The sequence below is a fragment of the Streptopelia decaocto genome, assembly GCF_964273445.1.
Source record: "Streptopelia decaocto genome assembly, chromosome: 7".
Taxonomy (NCBI): Eukaryota; Metazoa; Chordata; class Aves; order Columbiformes; family Columbidae; genus Streptopelia; species Streptopelia decaocto.
This window is the reverse complement of record NC_138661.1, coordinates 2,701,725-2,721,969: the sequence shown is the minus strand read 5'-3', so window position 1 is coordinate 2,721,969 and position 20,245 is coordinate 2,701,725. Positions and strand designations below refer to the sequence as shown.

General features: G+C 43.0%; 2 protein-coding genes across 2 annotated transcripts in view; one reads left to right on the top strand and one right to left on the bottom strand.

Annotated features, from left to right (window-relative positions):
- Positions 1-30: 30 nt before the first annotated feature.
- On the top strand, positions 31-17,978 carry SAV1 (salvador family WW domain containing protein 1). The gene is made up of 5 exons (XM_082057869.1): positions 31-168; positions 2,205-2,651; positions 11,719-11,989; positions 12,856-12,999; positions 16,840-17,978. The coding sequence occupies exons 1-5, from the start codon at positions 75-77 to the stop codon at positions 17,036-17,038; spliced, it is 1,155 nt and encodes a 384-aa protein (XP_081913995.1). The 5' UTR covers positions 31-74; the 3' UTR covers positions 17,039-17,978.
- A 550-nt stretch (positions 17,979-18,528) lies between these two features.
- ATL1 (atlastin GTPase 1) overlaps positions 18,529-20,245 on the bottom strand; it is a 29,156-nt gene continuing 27,439 nt past the window's right edge. The window contains exon 13 of the mRNA XM_082059262.1: positions 18,529-19,249. Coding sequence (XP_081915388.1) covers positions 19,139-19,249 — 111 coding nt within the window. The 3' untranslated portion in view covers positions 18,529-19,138. The remainder of the gene's footprint in view (positions 19,250-20,245) is intronic.

Here is a 20,245-nt window from a genome sequence, read left to right as displayed (position 1 = left end):
TTGCCCTGCGGAGCGGGGGTGGCGGGGAAAGCGGCGCCGGGTATGCGGGCGGGGGTAGCGGGGCGGGAGGTGGGATGCTGTCGCGGAAGAAGACGCGGACGGAGCTCTCGAAGCCGGGCGAGGTGCAGGGGAAGTACGTGAAGAAGGAGACCAGCCCTTTGCTGCGCAGTGAGTGCGGGACGGGCTGCGAGACAAAGGCGAGGCCTCGGGGCGGGGGGCGGCTCCTTTGTGTGGTTCGGTTACGGCCCTGGGGGGTTTGGGGGGCTCCCCTGGTCAGGGGGGACACACGATCCTGTGAGGAGGTTCAACCTGAAGGGGAGGATGTAAAAGAACCTACACAGTGTGTCCCACCAGCTGCCCACGGCTTGTGAAACAGAGAAATACACTTTTTTTTTTTTTTTTACAAACTTCAGGCTGCTGAAAATAAGCACAGAAATTTGTAAGTTGGTCTTTTGTGCGTGTGTCTCCTACGCAGTGTAGGTGTTTTAAAGATACCAAAGTATTTCACGCTGTTGTACTAAGTCACTGCATTTCTAGGCTTCGTTCTTGCAACAAGTCTTGCCAGTTAAGGTATTAACTGCTTTATTACCAGGAGGTGGTGTAAATGTGTTCAGCTCTTGCTTTATGAATGATATTTGCAGGATGGCAGCATTTTGCTGCCTAAACTTTGTGATTAGTGGAGAAAGTGTGAATTCTAGTTCTTTTATGGATTCCTGAGAGCATGTAAGCATTAATGTCTTCAGTTATTCCAGGTTCATAATTGACGATGTTAGTTATAATTCTTTAGTTTCTTACTTACAATGCATTTATTAATAATTAGTTAAAGATAAACTAAGCACGCTGCTTGTTAACAATGCATCACTCAATCTTCTGTCTCCCTCTTGTCGTGCAGAAGGATCTAAAACTTGAAAAATATCCCCTCGTTTTGCAGGTGGTCAGAAAGCATTTAGCCTGTCAATTGGTTAACAAGTGCTACGTCTTTTGTAACTCAGTCACAGTGTACATTAGCTTGGCAGCTTCTATTCAGATGGGTGTTTTATTTTCTCATCTGCCGTCACTCAGCCGCAACAGGCAGGGGTTAAGATAAATCTCCAAACCTCAGCAGGGTTTAAGCCTCCAAACAGGCATCTTTTGGACGAGCGGAACAAATCATCTCCCTCTTTCTTGGAGTCAGCGGGTTGTTTTCCCTGTTTGCGCTGTCAAAAGGTGTGCGCTTTGAAAAATGAGATAACTGTACAGACAGTTGTGTGGAATGCCAGCGGAAGCGAGTGATCCGGTTCTAAACCCTGAGTCAACTCGCTGAGGTCACCGCTACGTACCTCAGATGCTCTGGTCTTCGTGTGGTTAACCTGAGCCTAACACCGCAGCCCTGGACTATGCAAAAGTCTAGCAAATACACAACGAAAAAGCACACTTAGCTTGCTTTTTGTTAATCTTTGAAAACAACCTGAGACTGAAATGTGTTATGCTGTAATTGCAGGATTAGTTTGGAGATCACAACTAGCAACAAGTGATTTGCTGGCAGGAGCAGGCGCTCAGCTTTTCTGGAAGTATTTGATGCATGAACAGCTGGTTCCACAGTCAACAGGCAAAATCATTTAGTAGTCTGATTACATTGACTTAGTCTTTAAAAAAAACAACACGAAAACCCACTAAGGTGGGTTTTTTAATATTAAACTGTAGGCATGCTTAAGGGATTGACGCTTTTTGCACCGTTATGCTATTTATCACGATGTAATGACCAGCTATTACCTGACTACTTTGTAGTGATCATTATAAATTTATTGATGAAACCACCTGGAATGCAGTTATTTTTTTACCCTAATTTATAAGAGTTTATTAATAAAAAGCAAATACTAATAGGCATAACTTCCTCCTATATGAAAGTAAGAGTTTGTATCAAGTCACCTGAAGGGAAACTACTTGTTTATATTATGTTGAAAGAAATAGTAAGGAGAGGAGTAATGTATCACTTACTGGAGGGAGGCAGTGAAATTGTATGAATAGGTGTCACTGTTTATGTGCAAAACCCATTTATGTAAAGGCAGAAGTGAAACATCTTCAGGATAGTTTGAGAACAGAATGACAGCATTTTGCTGGCTCAACTTTGTGATTAGTGGAGAAAACATGAATTCTGGTTCTGTAATGGATTCCTCAGGGCATGTAGGCTTTAGTTCTTATTTCTGTTTTGTTCTATGTATCAGATCTGATGCCTTCATTTATCCGTCACGGTCCAACCATTCCAAGACGAACTGATATCTGTCCTCCCGACTCAACTTCTTCTGCTTATGCTTCTGGTGGAGATGGGATTGTTTCCAGAAACCAGAGTTTCCTTCGAACTCCAGTGCAGAGGCCGCCTCATGAAATAATGAGACGTGAAAGCAACAGGCTGTCTGCACCGTCCTATCTTGCAAGAAGTTTAGCTGACGTCCCCAGAGAATATGGCTCTTCCTCCCAGTCCTTTTTAACAGAAGCTAATTCTGTTTTGGAAAATGGAGACGCCGGTGCCCGTTGTTACTATTATGATCATTTTTACGATGCCCAGAGGAGGCGGCAGTTAAATGATCGCGTACATGAGGACTACAGGTATTATGAACACAACAGCGACCTTTTCCAGAGGATGTCCCAGAACCACGGGAGGCACGCTTCAGGTCAGTATTCATTGTGGCTTTTTAAACAATAGGTTTTTGATAAGACTTGAAGTGCAGAGGTACATCTGAGTGATGAGCGTCGTGTTTTTAGGCATTAGGCGGTGTAGGAGTGCACTGAGTACATGTTCACATTTCTTAAGAGTTTGATTGCATATTTCCAGAATGGAAAAAATATACTTAAAGCATGATTTATTTATTCAATAAATGGGGCAAGGTTGAGTAAGAGGTTTTTTTTACTTATGACAAAGTTGATTCAGTTGCAAGCTAGCAAGAAATTTTATTCATTAGGGGACATCTACTGTATTAAATTTGCAGAGGATAACCAACAGCTCTAAATTTTAACATTACCATTTCATTTTATTATGATGATATTTTAACTATCATTGTGTTAGTGTTTAATTTTATTGTGTTAATTTGACCTCAGTAATTAAAATAATATAAATAGTCAAAGGAAGGAATGAATGCTTTGTGTAATTAGCAAATTGACATATAGTTGGTGCTGAAATTGACTTCCTAGTCGTTGACTTTTTGGGGTTTTGTGGTAGTTTTTAATATTGTTTGTAAATATGCCTGTTTCCCCCTTGAATTCACTTTGTAATGAAAGAACAGCATAAGAACAAAGAATCCATTAAATACTACTTTAAAAAATACTTATTATATCAGTGATGACACTGGATTGGTGCAGTGTGTTGTTGTGAATCTATCGGTGGAATAAAAACTCTGGGATTACAATATTGCCCATAGAAAGATGATGTTGAAAGTAATAAATTGGGCTGAATTCAAGCACTGTATACACTACAGAAATGATGTTCAAGGAAGAGTTTGAAATAAATATTTCAAATCTGTAAGTAGTGAAATATGTTATTAGTTTGTCATGACTTGTCATCTGTAAACAAAAGAGTAAATAGTCTGTAGTAAAATAAGTCTCCTGTCTAGAAAAATAAATCTTGTAGTAAGAACATCAACATTTAAGGCTGTTGATGTTGTGTGTGGAACAACCTGTCAACGCTTTGTGGGTTTTTTGACTCCAGAAACATTTTGGTGAAAAGGGGCAGCAGAATAATGTCAGTGTAACTGTCAGCCAGGAAATCCTGAAATACCAAGGTTTAAAACTTGGTACTTTATCCTGGTTTATTTTGCTAAATGCGGATACATCAGATGTACCTGGATTCTGCAGGAAAGCCCTTGATCTGTGTCAGTGGTTGTTCAGCCGGCTGTCATTAAACATTAATCTGGCCCAGCTAACGAGCACCTCTTAGCGTGTGCTGGGATATTGTGGGGAGACTTTCATCAACCAATCCATCCATTTAACATTCTGAATTCCTGCAGTAACTGTGTGTGCTGAGGAAGACTTCCAAAAGTGCTATTGCTGCTGTGGAGAAGTGAAACAGTCTGAAATGGAGCTCTAGTTATTAGTTTGATAGTGTGGTTTAATCTGATAGATGTTTTGAACAAGCTAAAAATGAGGCTTTCCAGCCGTATTTTTCTCAATTGGAGCAACACAGATTTATTTCTAAAAAGACTTCTTTTCCCATTTGTCTATGTGCCCCCTCATCCCCTGGAAATCATAAGGGAGCTGCTGGTACCTGGTTGGTCTTTGTCATTTACTCTGATATTTTGACATTTGATGAATTTTATACGTATTTTGTGCTGGGTGACTATTCAGTCTTACACATTTGTAGGAAGAGACAAAAAAAGGTGAATCTTTTGTCTGCCAAAGTGTTTCCCTTTTCCTCTGCTATTTGGTTGTTGCATTTATTTTTCTTTCATCCCAGCATGGAATATGAAACTCTTAAATTCCTCTTGCAGTGTCACTGCAGCAAGAATATTGACCTATGTCCCTAACTTCTGTACATCATTTCAAGAATTGCTGGTATTTTTTCTCAGTAAAAGAATCATGTGGCCAAAAATAAGAAATCCTTAGATTCTCTTACTTCTTTCATTTGACCATTACACTTCTTTTTATTTGAACCATCCATTGTCTTCAAATCTTCGGTGTTTTCCTTGAGCTACACAACTCTTTGTGTAATTTCTGGTTCATCTTTCCCGCATTTCCAGAATGCTGGGGCAGGCCTTTTACTTTCATTTTCATCATCTAAATCACTTTTTCCTTCCACATCTCCCTTGTTGTTTAAGTGTTTCACCTAATCAAAATTCTTCATCAAGATAATTGATGACAAAATTGCCTAATACCTACAGTTTCAACGTATAAGATGGATTATTAGCTAGAATCTGTAAGTGCTGCCTTCTACCCTTCTCCTCCTCTCCCACCCTCCCTCAGAAGGTCAGTTCTGTTATGGTTTGGGTTGATTTCTTCAGAAATGTTGCCCGATGTTGCTGTTGGTGAGTGATTTTTATTTTCTGTTTTAATTTTGTTCTCTGTGGGTTACAACCACCATGACTTTGGACAAGCGGTGGTGTGGACATGAAGAGGTGCGTGTGAATTTCAGCTTTCATGCAAAATAAAGATTCCCCCTTTATAATTTGGAGATAACTCAAAAATGTGTTCTCATTGAAATCCTCACACTCCAAGTATTCAGCAAATATTTCAGCAAGTCCCATGATTTCTCAACAGTTGATATGTTGTTTCATAAGTATTTCCCCTTGAAGTCCTATTTTCTCTCTTACTGTGATTCAGTTCTCCATGTCTTTCTCATTTTCATTAGATTTGTGTTTTAATTAGCAATCTAGTGCTGCTGGTTTTCCTGCAAAATGTCTTCACTTGAGATATCTCCTCGTTTTGTATGTTTAGCTACCTCTGTGGCATTTCTTGCACATTTTGAGTGTCCATTTCAAACTGAATTCTAAGAGACTTTTCCTGTCTTTCCTCGACATCTCTTTCCTCTCTTCTAGGTTAAAGGTTTGGGGAGGTCTGTGGTTGAAGTTATATCTACAGTATAGATTGGAACTAACTTGTAACCAAGACCTCAGAGTTATTTGTACCTGTTTGAGCGGTAAGCTGAAAAATTCTTATGTGTATATGAAAATTGCTGAGATTAAAATCACAGTGTAAAGGGACTTTCTGATGGTAGATTGTAAGCAGTTGGCTGTGATGTCAGAGGAGAAAAATGATTAATCCTGTGAACAGAGAATCCAGTGTGTTTTAGTGAAAAGCAGGTTCATCTGGTGTTATATTGTACCTGTTAAAGTGGTATTTGTGTTTAATATAAGAGCAAAATAAATATAAATTAGCAAAGGAAACCTATTTAGAGCTGAAGTAGCATGACTTTTCTTTTGAGGTGCGTACACCACACTCATTTTTAAACAAACGGCAATTCCTGCCCTTTATTTGTGCTGAGTCTGCAGTAATTTCCTTGTAGCGTACTTTATTTAAAGTGCTTCCCGTCATTTCCTATTTGTGAATTTATGGTGGCTCGGAACGCCCCGTTCCCTCTGCCAAATGAGGTCCTTGTGCTCAGGAAGTACCTCCACATGCTTTGGGATGGGTCGGGAGGGCCTAGAGCCTGCAGATCTATCTAAATGGGATAGTTACCAAAACTTCTTTTAGTTATTATTGCTCACACCCTTCAAATCGAACAGTTCGTGCATCTTCTCTTCCTGTTCTTCATCCTGGTTTGATGAGGAAGGGAGAGGATTTGGGCATCCTGAAAAACGGCTCTCAGGACAGTTGACCTGATTAAAGACTAATGCGAAGGCCTTTTATTTGGCTCGATTTGTTCTTGGACACTTGGAAATTTAGTTGAAGCTGGTTGTGGGGAGATCAGGGGCTCTAAAACTTCTCTGCCTCCATCACTACTAATCCACTATCTAATCCACAGTGAGACTTGCTTTTCAGGTTATTTGCTCTTTTCCCTTACATTTGACCTCTCTGGGGATAAGATTTTTCTCCCGTGCTTTCTACCAGTCAGGCTGAAGAACTTTGCTGACCTGGAAACCTTTTCTCCTAAGAACTTGAACTTCCTTGACAATCAAACCCCATCGTTGGGCTGGGAGAGCATTACACATACCACTTAGAGTTTTATTTGTTCCATACTGCTGGAACAAACTCAACAGAGCCTCCTTGATTGAAGAAGATACTACATATTTTTCACATTTGTGATGTTATTGGCCTAAGATGTGTTTTTAGAAGAAGAATGTTAAATCAAGGAACTCTTTGCATTGATGTCTTACAATGCGCTGGAATGTGGAGCTCAAAGCTAAAGTTTGGGTTCTGATATTAGGACACCCTGCTGTTGAAAATCTTGAAAATAAGACCAAATATAAGCCTTACTTAAAACTCTGAGTATTTTTAATGCTCATAAGAAGTGGTTGCTGTTGTTTGCGCTTTGTTTTTCAAAGCGTTGGGAACATACACAGTGATGCTCCTAAACAAGCAAACTGCATTGAAAAGGATTTTCTTTTGCTTTGGAACAGCAGATAATTTCTCTTGGCCTGGTTGACAATTCAAGACCTCAAACAGAAGGTACTATATTTTACAAGAGAAGGAAAAATCAGAGCTATGGATAATATTCAATATTGATGTTCCTTCAAAGCAGCCTCTGAACCAGAAAATATATACTATTATAAAAGAGAATCACCAAATGAGGCTCGATGAGTTCCAAAGAGGCAACCTGAAAAGGATTTACACTCGCATGAATTTAAATTCATTGTTGACCGTTCTTGAGGTTTGATAGGACCACTTAGAGGAGTTTACAAAGACCTGTGCTCATCCTTAAGGAGAGGAAAGGAGACTTTTAACAGTTGGTAAAAGTAGATAATTTCAACAACTCCCTTCCTTGGGAAAGCAGGAAGAATTATAATTGCTGCCTTGTCACAGATAAAAGCAAGAAATTACAGTGAAGTGGATCGACTAGACTGTTTTTGCTTGTCCTGTGGTAGAGATCATATCCTCCATCAAGAGAAAAATCACGGGTTTTATGTTAGATGTCTTGATAAATATGGTTCAAGTTCCAAGTTCGGTGGGTTTTTGCAATGCGCTATTTAAAAATGGGACCAGTCCGTGACTCAAGGAACACCTTTGGTGTGTGCAATAAAATCCTTCATGAAGCTTTTGGCTGCTACAAAAATGCTTTAGGATTCCAACTTGACTTGAAATGGAAGCACAGAGAGGTATCGCCCACGGGCAGCACGGCGCAGGGAACGTGCCGCTCGCAGTAGATGGGTTTAGGCTGTCCTGTAACTTTATTCTTTGGAAGAGATGACTTATGAAGTTACTCTTTGAAATGTTCAGTCTAATTATCGATGCTTACAGGTTTAGATGTCTGAAAGGCAAATTTTGTCTTCTAGCGTTACCCAAAATCATAGCAGGGGCTGTTTCTCTTGTGTGTGTACCCGCTGGCCCTTGAAGAAGCCCATGCTGAGTTTTATAAGGAAAACCAATACACAATTTCTTTTGATCTCTAGCAACTCCAGTTACATGAACAAATGTCTAAATTGCACTAATTGCCAATTTGAATGCCATAGTGGATTGATGGTCGTAAGACACTATGAGTGTTACCTGACATCTTAAAACTCCCAACAAGGAGAACATTCCAGTATAATCTCTGAGTTTAAGGGAAAACCAGCCATTAAGACTATACATGATAGTCTACAAGCTGGAGTATTTGCAACTATCTGTTTATAAATCTGGCCTTTGATTTCATAATTAGAGCTTGTGGGTTGGAGAAGCTTAAAACATGATCCAAAACTGGTTACTGCTACAGCTGTGTAAGTTTATTATAACCATGTGGCTCTGCTGCTTCATATATGAAGTCAGAACGGCAAAAGGAATGTATAATGTGTTTGTGCTCTGGTATGATTGTTGCTCTTTGCATCTTGGAAATGAAAAATAATAAGCTGTCACTGGGAGAAACCATGTAGCCAGAATTAAGTGATTGTGGCGCCTTTCCACTGGGTGCAGCATTGGTTTTTAGCCTGTTCTTTAGATGATTTCTCTATGTAATCAGATGTTGGGGTTTCCTCGCTACCTGAGTCCAGTGCCCAGTCTTCTCAGGCTTTTGCATGAAAAGCTGCAGATGTTGTGTCAAGAGTTGGGTGCAGTGGATGCCTTGAGCAGCTTTTAAACCAACTCCCAATGTTAGAAAGGAATCACCTTTAACCCAAGGAGTAAATATAGATGTTTTTGCTGCTGGAATCATGCTAGTTTTGACGTAGGAGGAACTGTACCAAAAATACAGATATGTGCTGGTCGTAACAGTAAACAGAAAACTATCTTGATGAAAGTTCCTTTCCCCCAGTGGAGTTGATGTGCTCAGATCTTTCGGTAGTGGTGATTTAACAGCCGCTCTTTATACATACATGAAATTACAACACAGCAGTCCAGTTAATTGGAGAAAACACTGCATTTGTTTATCCGCAGCGCAGTGTTTTTCGAGAAGCTTCAATGTTTGTATTTTGCCATTGGAATGAAAACAAAAGCAGTGACTTAAGTGTAGCCAATATCTGAAATAGTTTCCCCGCCCCAGTGCTGCGAAAGGTCAGGAAACCTCCAGGATGTTCTTCTCATTGGAAGTAAAGGTCTAAGTTCCTTAATCTTAATGAGAGATGGGAACTATCACATGAGCACAGCCAGCAATTTTCCTTTATCAAGGTAACAAACAGGTAAGTGCTGTCACAAGAGGAAATATTTTAAGGCCAAATAGTTCAGAATGCGACAAGGCTAGAAAAAGATGGGTAGATGAGCATAAATATTTTAAAGAACAGTGCTCAGGAGGAAGTTTGTGAGGTATTTTTAATTGATTCTTTTATTTATTTAGTTAGTTTGGAGCCTGAGAAATAGAGCAGTTTTGCTGCTACTTCAGTATTACAGTGTTAATGGCCACACCTGAAACCTCTTAATTCTTTACATGAGGCAGGCTGTGCCTTTTCCTTCCACTCTCTCAATAAAATACTCCCACACTAATGTTATTTCTGAAATAGGTCAGAGAGGTTCTCCTGCCCCTCTGCTCTGCCCTGGGGAGACCACACCTGGAATCTTGTGTCCAGTTGTGGCCCCTCAGCTCCAGCAGGACAGGGAACTGCTGGAGAGAGTCCAGCGCAGCCACCAAGATGCTGCAGGGAGTGGAGCATCTCCCGTGTGAGGAAAGGCTGAGGGAGCTGGGGCTCTGGAGCTGGACAAGAGGACACTGAGGGGGGACTCATTCCTGGGGATCAATATGGAAAGGGGGAGTGTCAGGAGGATGGAGCCAGGCTCTTCTGGTGACAACCAGGGACAGGACAAGGGGCAATGGGTACAAACTGGAACACAAGGAGGTTGCACTTAAATATGAGAAGAAACTTCTTCGTGGTGAGGGTGGCAGAGCCTGGCCCAGGCTGCCCAGGGAGGTTGTGGAGTCTCCTTCTGTGCAGACATTCCAACCCGCCTGGACACCTTCCTGTGTAACCTCATCTGGGTGTTCCTGCTCCATGGGGGGATTGCACTGGATGAGCTTTCCAGGGCCCTTCAACCCCTGACATTCTGGGATTCTGTGAAAAACAGAAGGGAAGGGGCGTCTTCCCCAGCCAGTCACCACGGTGCTTGTGGTGGCTTCGTTGACTTGAAAGAAAGTGGAAAAATGGCTCCTGAACCTCTTTATCTGGCTCCGGGAAACAGTGACATGCAGACTCTGAACACTGTGGTTGAATAGATGCAGTTGATTTGGGGATGGAAAGATAATTTCTTTAAAGCCCAAGGCTGTGTAACTGTAGATAACTGAGGGTAACTACTTAAAAGGATTGAAAAAAGAGAGTTGGATTGGGAGAGCACATCCAGTTGGTGGGAGACTTTGGAGGAATGGAGAGAGACCTGCACAATTCTTGATTATGTCACTGGGGTTTTGTGGTTGGGTTTGGGTTTCTTGGTTGGGTTTTCGTTCTCTATTATTATTATAGTTTTAATTTCAACTGGTTTCCTAACTATCCATAGTATATAAAGGGAAGAAAAAGGTGAAATAGGAATGATGTTTCTTCAGTAAATGTCTCAGCATCCAGCACACGCATTTTTGTAACATAAAAACTGTGCGTATATTACAACAAATCGCATCTTTTAAAATGCTGGTGAACAGTCTCTCAAATCAGCTGTTTAGTGATATTAATAAAACCTAAATGTGCTGTGTTTGCGGGGCAGAGATGAGAACCTCAGTACAGATTCCAGTCAGCTCTGCTACCCCAGATACACCATGAACCCCTTTTCCCTGTGCAACCTACATCACCAAAAGCTGGAAATTCCCTTTATTTTTCCATGCATTGTGAAGCGTATGTGCTCGAGTTTAGAGAAGAAGAAGCTGCAGAGCAGCAGATACACAAGATCTGGAGGTTTTGTGACCAGCTCTGCAGAAAACCTCTCTAAATCTTGTCTGGATGTATTTAGGAGCCCTGACTGTCCCACCGGCACCGCACAGAAACAGGCTTATCTGACAAGTAGTTTTAGCGAAGAAATCGAGGTGCCGTCAACTTGAGGGTGCGCAGGATGAGTGTGTTCAGCGCAGGGCTTGTGCAGGACCCTCTGTGGGTCCAGCTTTTCGCTTTTCCCTTGTTACCGATGACATTTTTGGCCGTGATTGCACGCACCTCTTTAATAACAGTCAACATGGTATAGTGCTCACCTTGTCCCTCTTCTCTTCATTTACCTGGTCCTGTTACTGTTAATCTGAAAAGCTCTGTTGTTGTTCAGTGATTTTTCTAGATAATTGTGATTTCCAATGGTAACTAGAAAAAGAAAGGGGTGTGGGGTTTTTGTAGATAGTTTTGCTGCAGCTGTGATAGTGTATAAACAGAAAGTGACGTTAATGCAAAGCTTTAACATTTGTAATCTTAGGTCAGCGCTCTCTGCTCAGCAAATCAAGGCAGTAATAGGATCTTATGCTGATGTATTTCTCTAATTGCAAAAACAAGGATGCTTTCACTGTCTCTGAATTGAGCTGCCCAGTGAAGCTGGAAGAGAATGAAACGAGTGAGGCTTAAAAGGGAACAGCTATTTTAATTTGTTACCAACGTACAAGCACATAAATAATAAACGCCGTGCTATGTCTCAAAGCTCATAGAGTGGTGGGGGGAAGTTGGCTTCGTACACAACGTAGGGTTTGGGTATTACCAGTTTAGCTAATCGTGACTTTTCCTTTTCTTTTAGGCATCGGTAGAGTTGCTGCTACATCTCTAGGAAACTTAACAAATCACAGTTCGGAAGATTTACCTCTTCCTCCCGGCTGGTCGGTGGACTGGACTATTAGAGGAAGGAAATACTACATAGATCATAACACGAACACGACTCACTGGAGCCACCCGCTGGAGCGCGAGGGGCTGCCGCCGGGCTGGGAGAGGGTCGAGTCCGCCGAATTCGGGGTCTATTACGTAGATCACATCAATAAAAGAGCTCAGTATAAACACCCTTGTGCGCCCAGGTAAGACATCCGCCTCCTCAACAGGATTAGACAAAACACAATCACAGAATAGTGGAGCTGGGTTTGTCTCGTATATAACATGCCAAAAAGTTGTTATTTTTAGAAGTAAGCCTTACTGGTTCTTGACAGAGATTTTTAGAAGTTGTAATTGTCAGGTTTTTGGCTCATCTGTTACTGTCTTTAAGTTTAGAAGCAGGATCTTGTTCCTCACTTGTTAAAACAAAGCAGCTATTCTCTTCAACTCGCAGTAAAACAGCAAAGTTTGAGACCAGAATTGAACTGAAGACTGAAAAGAAACTCGATCTGATATTGTAGGAGTGTCTGAACAAATAGGACATACCACCTGAAACACGAATTAAGGCTTGTCTAGAGTGAAAATCGGTATTTTAGCTACTCATAATTTACAGGTAAAATGACGTTAGTATTCACCCAATCCACTAGTTTATTTCTGCTATTACCTAGGGAGAGAAAGGGGTTTTTTAATGTGCCGCACAAGAGAGAAACATATGAGGGTGTCCTTTGTTTTAAGTGGAATAACTCTTACCAGCTGCTGCCTGAATACAAGTGTTCTAACATGATTTAATATGTTGGATATATATAGTGCCTTTTAAATATTTTCAAAACAGTATTTTTGTGTTCTGCTTTAGTATTTGGGTAGCAGGCAAATAGGACTAAGGTGAATTTGTTACCAGTGTGATGTGATGGGAGCGAAGCCCAAAAACAGCAGCAGAAATTCGCTCTCAGTGTCGCCTGCTGAGGCAACACTCCCGTGCGGTTGCGCCATCGGCCTTCCCGTGGATTAATTTCTGTATTAATGTTAATGTGCCGATACCGAGTGACGTCTTGTTCTCTGTCCCCCTTTGCAGCGTCCCGCGCTACGACCAGCCGCCCCCGGTGAGTTACCAGCCGCAGGCGGCCGAGCGGAGCCAACCCCTCCTGGTCCCCGCCAACCCCTACCACACCGCAGACATCCCCGACTGGCTGCAGGTCTACGCCAGGGCTCCCGTCAAGTGAGACCCCTTTTTGTTTTTCCCTCTGCATTGCACACTTAGAAGGAAAACAAGTGAATTCCAATGGCTGAAAGCAAAGTTCCAGCTGATACTTATTTAATTGCGTCAGTGGGTGATGGGGTTGTACCAGAGGTTCATCGCGTTATTTTCACAGAATCACAGCATGGACTGGGTTGGAAAAGCCCTCAGAGATCATCGAGTCCAACCCTTGGTCCAACTCCAGCCCATTGACTAGATCATGGCAGTAAGTGCCATGTCCAATCTCAGTTTCAAACCCTCCAGGGCCGGTGAGTCCAGCACCTCCCTGGGCAGCCATTCCAATCCTGACCACTCTCTCTGCACAGAATTGCTTTCTCATCTCCAGCCTCAGTTTCCCCTGGCAGAGTTGAAGCCCATGGCCCCTTGTCCTATTGCTGATGCCTGGGAGAAGAGCCCAATCCCCACCTGGCTAGAACTGCCCTTCAGGTAGTTCTAGAGAGTGCTGAGCTCAGCTCTAAGCCTCCTCTTCTCCAGACTAAACAAGCCCAGCTCCCTCAGCCTCTCCCCATAGGGCTTGTGTTCCAGTCCCTTCCCCAGTCTTGTTGCTCTTCTCTGGACCCGCTCCAGCACTTCAATCTCTTTCCTGAGCTGAGGGGCCCAGAACTGAACACAATACTCCAGGTGTGGCCTCCCCAATGCAGAGCACAGGGGAAGGGTCACTGCCCTTGTCCTGCTGACCACGCTGGTTTGGATACAGGACAGGACACCATTGGCCTTCTTGGCCACCTGGGCACACTGGTGGCTTTGTGTTGCGTTTTGCTTTGTGTTAAGCCTTAAAATCATCACAACGCCTCACATGACTTGCAGAATGATGCATTAGAGAGTTGAGGGTGTGATTTAGCTTGTGTATTTATGAGAACAGTACCACATGGCCTTAAAAACATTAAATATATTTAGGGTGTTAAATTCTTTATGTATATCTTCATCCTTTAAAAACAATATGCAGTTCTCCGTCACAACTAACAATAGTGAACACAGACTGGAATCTCTAATTCTATTCAAGAACTTTAATTAAGAACTACGTGGTATTAAAAAGTCGTTTTCTCAAAGAAACAATGCTGTAGGAACAGGGAGCCTCCTCAGAAAAGCCTTGAGTCGGTATAATGAAATAAATAACATTTCCTAACAGGCACACTAAAGTAGCACTAAATAGAAAAGCAGTAAAAAAATCCAGAAATGAAATCCAAATCCAAATGAAATTGTGTATTTTTTCCTAAAGAGAATATGGAGAAACTAAGAATATGGAGAAACCAAGTTTTGCATCAATGAGCAGGTCAGTGTGTAGTTGCACATTCAAACTGTGTATGATCAGTGACGTACAGCTAAAAAAATCCTCTTTTTTTTAGCTGTTTCTAGTATAATCTGAAAGGGTTTTATTACTTCTTGTGGCTACTGGGCTTGTCAGCATCCCATAAAGATTTAAATTGACACATCACAGAATCCCAGAATGTCAGGGGTTGAAGGGCCCTGGAAAGCTCATCCAGTGCAATCCCCCCATGGAGCAGGAACACCCAGATGAGGTTACACAGGAAGGTGTCCAGGCGGGTTGGAATGTCTGCACAGAAGGAGACTCCACAACCCCCCTGGGCAGCCTGGGCCAGGCTCTGCCACCCTCACCAGGAACAAGTTTCTTCTCAAATTTAAGTGGAACCTCTTGTGTTCCAGTTTGAACCCATTGCCCCCTGTCCTATCACTGGTTGTCACCGAGAAGAGCCTGGCTCCATCCTCCTGACACTCCCCCTTTCCATATTGATCCCCAGGAATGAGTCCCCCCTCAGTCTCCTCTTGTCCAGCTCCAGAGCCCCAGCTCCCTCAGCCTTTCCTCACACGGGAGATGCTCCACTCCCTCCAGCATCTTGGTGGCTGCGCTGGACTCTCTCCACACTAAGTTCCTGTAACCTTGTTTCCTATAAATATTTCGAGGTTTTGGCTGCAGCTGCATTTCTTTATTTAAGTTTTTGGCACATCCAGACAATGTAATTTTAAATAGTTCAGCCTCTGTTGGATGGATTCCTGTCGGTACTTCTCTTGAAACTCGAGAAATAACTTGAAGACAATTGAAACAATTTAAGATGATCAGGAATTTCTTCAGTAGGTTGAGACAAATTTAAAAAGATAATAATTCAAGCTGTCGGAATAGAATTTACATTGTTCAGAGGAATCAAAAATCATCTATTTTCTAGTGTCCTTTTAGCTTTATGTTAAAGTAGCGCTGGTGGTAATGGGAATATTATTCTCAGCCACTTCCATGAAGGAGTAAAATCTGGTTTATGTTAATATGAAATTGGAGAATTGAGGAATGGTCTCCATGTCACCTCATTGTGAGGGTTTAAGGCACAATTCCAAAATCATTGTCACCGTTATTAACATCAAGATCACTTCTGCGTTTTCTATGTAATTTTAATAACGAGCCTCTTTGTTGCTAAAGCAAGTGCCTTAGAGCTTAAAAAACCCCAGTAATGCTTGTAAGTTCTTCCGTATTGTCCCAAAGCCCAGGTGAGAACTGTATGAATATCATCCGGTTTGGTGCAAAAATGGAAGTAAGTGGGCAAAGTGCAGCCTTTTGTCATCTGAATGTACTACATTGGACACTGGAATATTTTGTAATGATTTATTACGTACAGGTGACACCATAGCTTGATTCAGCTGAGCAAAGGCCAGTCGTTCGGGTTGAGAAAAGTAGATAATAATAGCAAACTAGCTTTGGTTTCAACAGGTTTCTCTGAGGATAAGAACTCTGGCCGCTGATGGGGGGTTTAATTGGGGTTTGCCATAATACCTCCCTATTTTAGTGAAAAATGGATAAACTTAAGATAAAACAGAAGATATTGGGCTCATATTTTAAGGTAAAACAGAAGAGATTGGGGCTTTGATGGCTGGTTATAACTTAAGGTAATGACTTCCAGGATCTCGCTTTTGGGGCAAAGTGATTTTAGCAGCAAGACTTGGGATAAATTTAATATAGAAGTTGTTATTTTGGCAGTTTAGAGAAGCCGCGGGTCACTTAACGTATTCTTTTAATAACTATAGTAGTCAGCTGCCTGTTGCCAAGTTAAGAAAATTAAATTGCGACCGAACTGTATATATACGCTATAGAAACACTGGGAAAGAGCAGGAATTGAGGGGTGTTGCGGCTGCGATGTAAATACTCCAAAAGATTTTAAATCAAAGGAGCAGTAAAATGCCTTTTGCGGGCAAAACGCAGCTGGAAACTGAGCTTGACACCCCAAAGTCTGAACGTGGGGACGCGTTGATGTTTAGATTCAGGGTGAGGAGTCTCAACAGGAATTCGAAATTACTCCGGTTAATTATGGCCTAATTGCTTCTCCCCCAGTCCTCACAAGTGGTATTTAATACCCACTTAGGGGCTTCCCAACCGGCAGTTTGAAATAATCATTTAAATGTTGTTCTTTGTGTTACTCTGATTTTTAAAAGGTGTTTTACTGCTGAAGCTTTGAGGTCTGTTATCAATTGGGACCTGATGACCTTGAGGGTCTTTTCCACCCAAAAAGATTCTACGAGTCGAATTGCTGGTTTAACGCTTAAAATGCATTTTGCGCATCCATTGACTATAATTGGTTAATGGGAGGTTTAGAGTTTGAGTGGTTTAGGAGCCATTCTGCAGCTCAGCCTTAGCGGATGTTTCTCCCACTCGCGTCTCCGTGTGTTTTGGTGCGAATTACATACGTCTTGAGGTAAAACACGCTAACGTAGGTGGCTAGAAACCCAATTGCACGATGCGAAGCGGCGGTTTGGAGGGGAGCGGGGCCGCGCAAATGACGCCGTTCTCTCTGCGAACAGGTACGACCACATCCTGAAGTGGGAGCTGTTCCAGCTGGCCGATCTGGACACGTACCAGGGGATGCTGAAGCTGCTGTTCATGAAGGAGCTGGAGCGCATCGTGAAGCTGTACGAGGCGTTCCGGCAGGCGCTGCTGGGCGAGCTGGAGCACCGCAAGCAGCGCCAGCAGCGCTACCAGCAGCACGCCAACAACTTCTAACCCCCCCACTCTCCTTACCTCCCCGAGGACACTAAGAGCTTTAAAAGGTTTGTTTTTCACACTTCAAACTCTTGACAGAAAAGTGCTTTTGTTGAAAAGGCAGCTTATTTTTGTTGACGTTGCACCTTTGTTATTATCCTCTTGAATATTTTTCTACATGTATTATGTATTGTTTATAAAAATGACAAATGTTTGGTAATCTTTTGTTTCCATACAAGGAGTAGTTTGTTATTCTGGAAAGCAGCGCGGGGTTTAATCACAGACTTGATCCCGGTATCTTTTTCGTAGCCGTCAGCTGTATTAGTAAGACGCTGACTATATATTTTTAAAAGGGCAATAGATGCAACTCTGTGAAACGTTCTGGATTCAAAACGTCGTTCAAATCCAAATGGAAGATCCGTGTGTGTTTCCCTGGGGACCTGGAACCCCCTCCGGAGGTTGTTTAACCAGCCCGTGCGGGTTTTTATCTCAACCAAGCGCTTCACCAAAGTGAAGTCGAATTGCCTTATTTTCTACGTTGTTTAATACACGACTCCTCGAGGTTTATGAGTCTTCACAACTGAGTCGGAGGGGAAATCCTGGTACCTTAAAGACCAAGCGAACTTTTCACAGGTTTTTAAATGCGACATAAGCTGCGTTGGATAAAACCCAACCCAGCGCAGGGGGGTCACAGCATTCCTGGCCTCGCCACCGAGAAATCAGGGATGGCACGACAATTCCTTCTCTTTTGTAAGGAGTTTTTGTCTTGGATTCGAGCTTCCTTACCTGGGGAACGTTTGTAACTGTCCACTTACCCTCTCCAGTATTTTCATTTGGTTCATTCATTGTCCTGGAATGTTATTTATGGATTCTTTTTAGTGCAATAAACATCGTTGCAGACAAATAAAATACATTTCTTGTAAATCCTATTAATTCAATAAAAATCATTTTGTTTAATGAATGAGGGGTTGTCCAGCTGATTTTTTTTTTTCCTTTTAGAACATCAAATAAAGTGGTTTTATAATGGGATTGGGGATGGTGAAAGGAGCTCGGGTTCTATGAGAACAAGTGTGGTTCTGATGCTCTGAGCACCCACCTTAAAGCACCTTCTGAAGGTGAAAAGGAAACCAAGAATAAAGAAAAAATAGAACAGAAGTGAAGCGGAGGGAACAGAAGTGAAGTGAAGCGGAGGGAACAGAAGTGAAGTGGAGGGAACAGAAGTGAAGTGGAGGGAACAGAAGTGAAATGGAGTGGAGGGAACAGAAGTGAAGTGAAATGAAGTGGAGGGAACGGAAGTGAAGTGAAATGGAGTGGAGGGAACGGAAGTGAAGTGAAATGAATTGGAGGGAACAGAAGTGAAGTGGAGGGAACTAAAGTGAAGTGGAGTGGAGGGAAGTGAAGTGAAGAAGTGGAGGGAACAGAAGTGAAGTGGAGGGAGTGAACAGAAGTGAAGTGAATACCGGAGGAGCAGCTCTCGCCTCTCTGGTCAATAACTTCCTTGTACAACCAACTTCTTAGGAACCAAAAGCAACTTTAATAGTCCTGACGATAAAAGAATAAACTGTGAACACACTTTCTATGCACTAGAATGAATATATACACAGAAATACAGTGAGTCTTGCTCCAGCACGTATACAAAGTGATACTTTGTGCATCGCTTACGAACAGGGAAATCTGCTTTCCGCACACGGTCATGAACATACCACAGCAGAAGTGCCCTTGCAGCTTCCGATAAAGCAAGTTAATACATCTTTAAGTATGTTTAATTAAATAGTTAATTGAAGAAAACAATTGGTTATGTGTTACAGCTTGTTCAAGTACCTGAAAATAAGTTGGCTGTTGAAGAATTGCAAAGGTCTGGAAGATTTTTAGTTGCAATATCATGTAAATTACGTTTTCTTTCAGTGAACTAATTAAGGAGGAAAATAAGGCTTCATAAATTAGCTGGGAGGTAACGCTGGCTGTTACAAACCAAAAGCACTTTGGAGCCGCGGCGGTACCGCTATGTACATATGAACAGAACGGAAAACATGCCGGCGAACGAACACACCGAACCGAACCAACAGCCTCGCTCTCCCCGGGTCGGAGCGGGAGGGGACACCCCGGGGACCCCGGGGACACTCACACGTTCTTCCTGTCGGCGCCCTGGGCCGGCGCGTCCCGCGGCGCGGGGAAGGCGTGATGGTACAGGTGTCGGTGCGTGGCGGCCGCGCTGTACAGCTTGTACAAAGCCTGCGGGGAGAGCGGGAGGAGGGTCGGTTAGCGCAGCCCCAGTGCCGGTTGTGGGTGACAATGACGGAGAAGCAGCTGAATATTTCACCGTACTGGGCTATGCGAGCAGCTCCCTGGAGTTGGAATCAATCAATGTTGAGGTGGAGTTGGTTTTTCTCTACGAGGTTCACTCAAAATTTAAATTTCTGCATCCTCAGCGCTCTGTTTTACACCACATACTACACCACATGGAGTTTGCTACGGGACACGTACCTGCTTGCTCTAGATTATTATTCTCCTGCTGATTTTTTCCTTCTAATTTTGCCGTTTTCCACGTGTACCCGGGTGCATTTTGCCTGACAGAAAAGCCTTTTCCCTGCAGAACTAATGGCAGAGATGAGGCTCCGGTCCCCTGTGCAGCGGCTGAAACTGCAGCAAGAACGGGGTGAGGGGTTGAAAGGGCGCCGGGGGTGTTGAGGTGACGCCCTCGCAGCATTTTGGGCTAATTTAGGCATAAGCTGGAGCAAAACCCGAGCTCAGCGAGGTTTGAGCTGCTCAGCATTTCAGCACCGGGAGGTACTAAATGGGTTGATTTTTAACTACTTTTTAATTCCTGGGGAGATCAAATATGCTGCCCAGGCTCTGCTATGGGGTGGTTTTGCCCAAAACACAACGCACGGCACGTCCCGAGAGGCCTCGCCAAGCACGGGGGCTCCTCAGCTGCGCGGCTGCTGCTACAAAACAAACTGGTGCTCTGCTTTGACCTCCAAAAATCCCCAAACACATCTAGTGGGTGAAAAGATGAAATTCCCCATCCTAACAAACGCTCCCCACCCAAATCTCTCCCCGACTTGGCTTCCAGCGCCGCTGGGAGCACAGCGCCCACATTGATTTAATGCACTTCCCCAGGGTCGCGGGGAGCACGCCCGGTGCGGGGTCAGGATGCAGCCGCTGCCCGGACCCCCCGCACCCCCCAGGCTCCGCAAGCGCTCAGCGACACGGCCGAAACGTGCAGCG

What these genes read in the sequence shown, in the direction of transcription:
- SAV1 (XM_082057869.1), top strand. Translation starts at nt 75, where the DNA reads ATGCTGTCGCGGAAGAAGACGCGGACGGAGCTCTCGAAGCCGGGCGAG. An exon ending in GACCAGCCCTTTGCTGCGCA is followed by an intron (nt 169 to 2,204) that starts GTGAGTGCGGGA and finishes TCTATGTATCAG; the next exon opens with ATCTGATGCCTTCATTTATC. An exon ending in CCACGGGAGGCACGCTTCAG is followed by an intron (nt 2,652 to 11,718) that starts GTCAGTATTCAT and finishes CTTTTCTTTTAG; the next exon opens with GCATCGGTAGAGTTGCTGCT.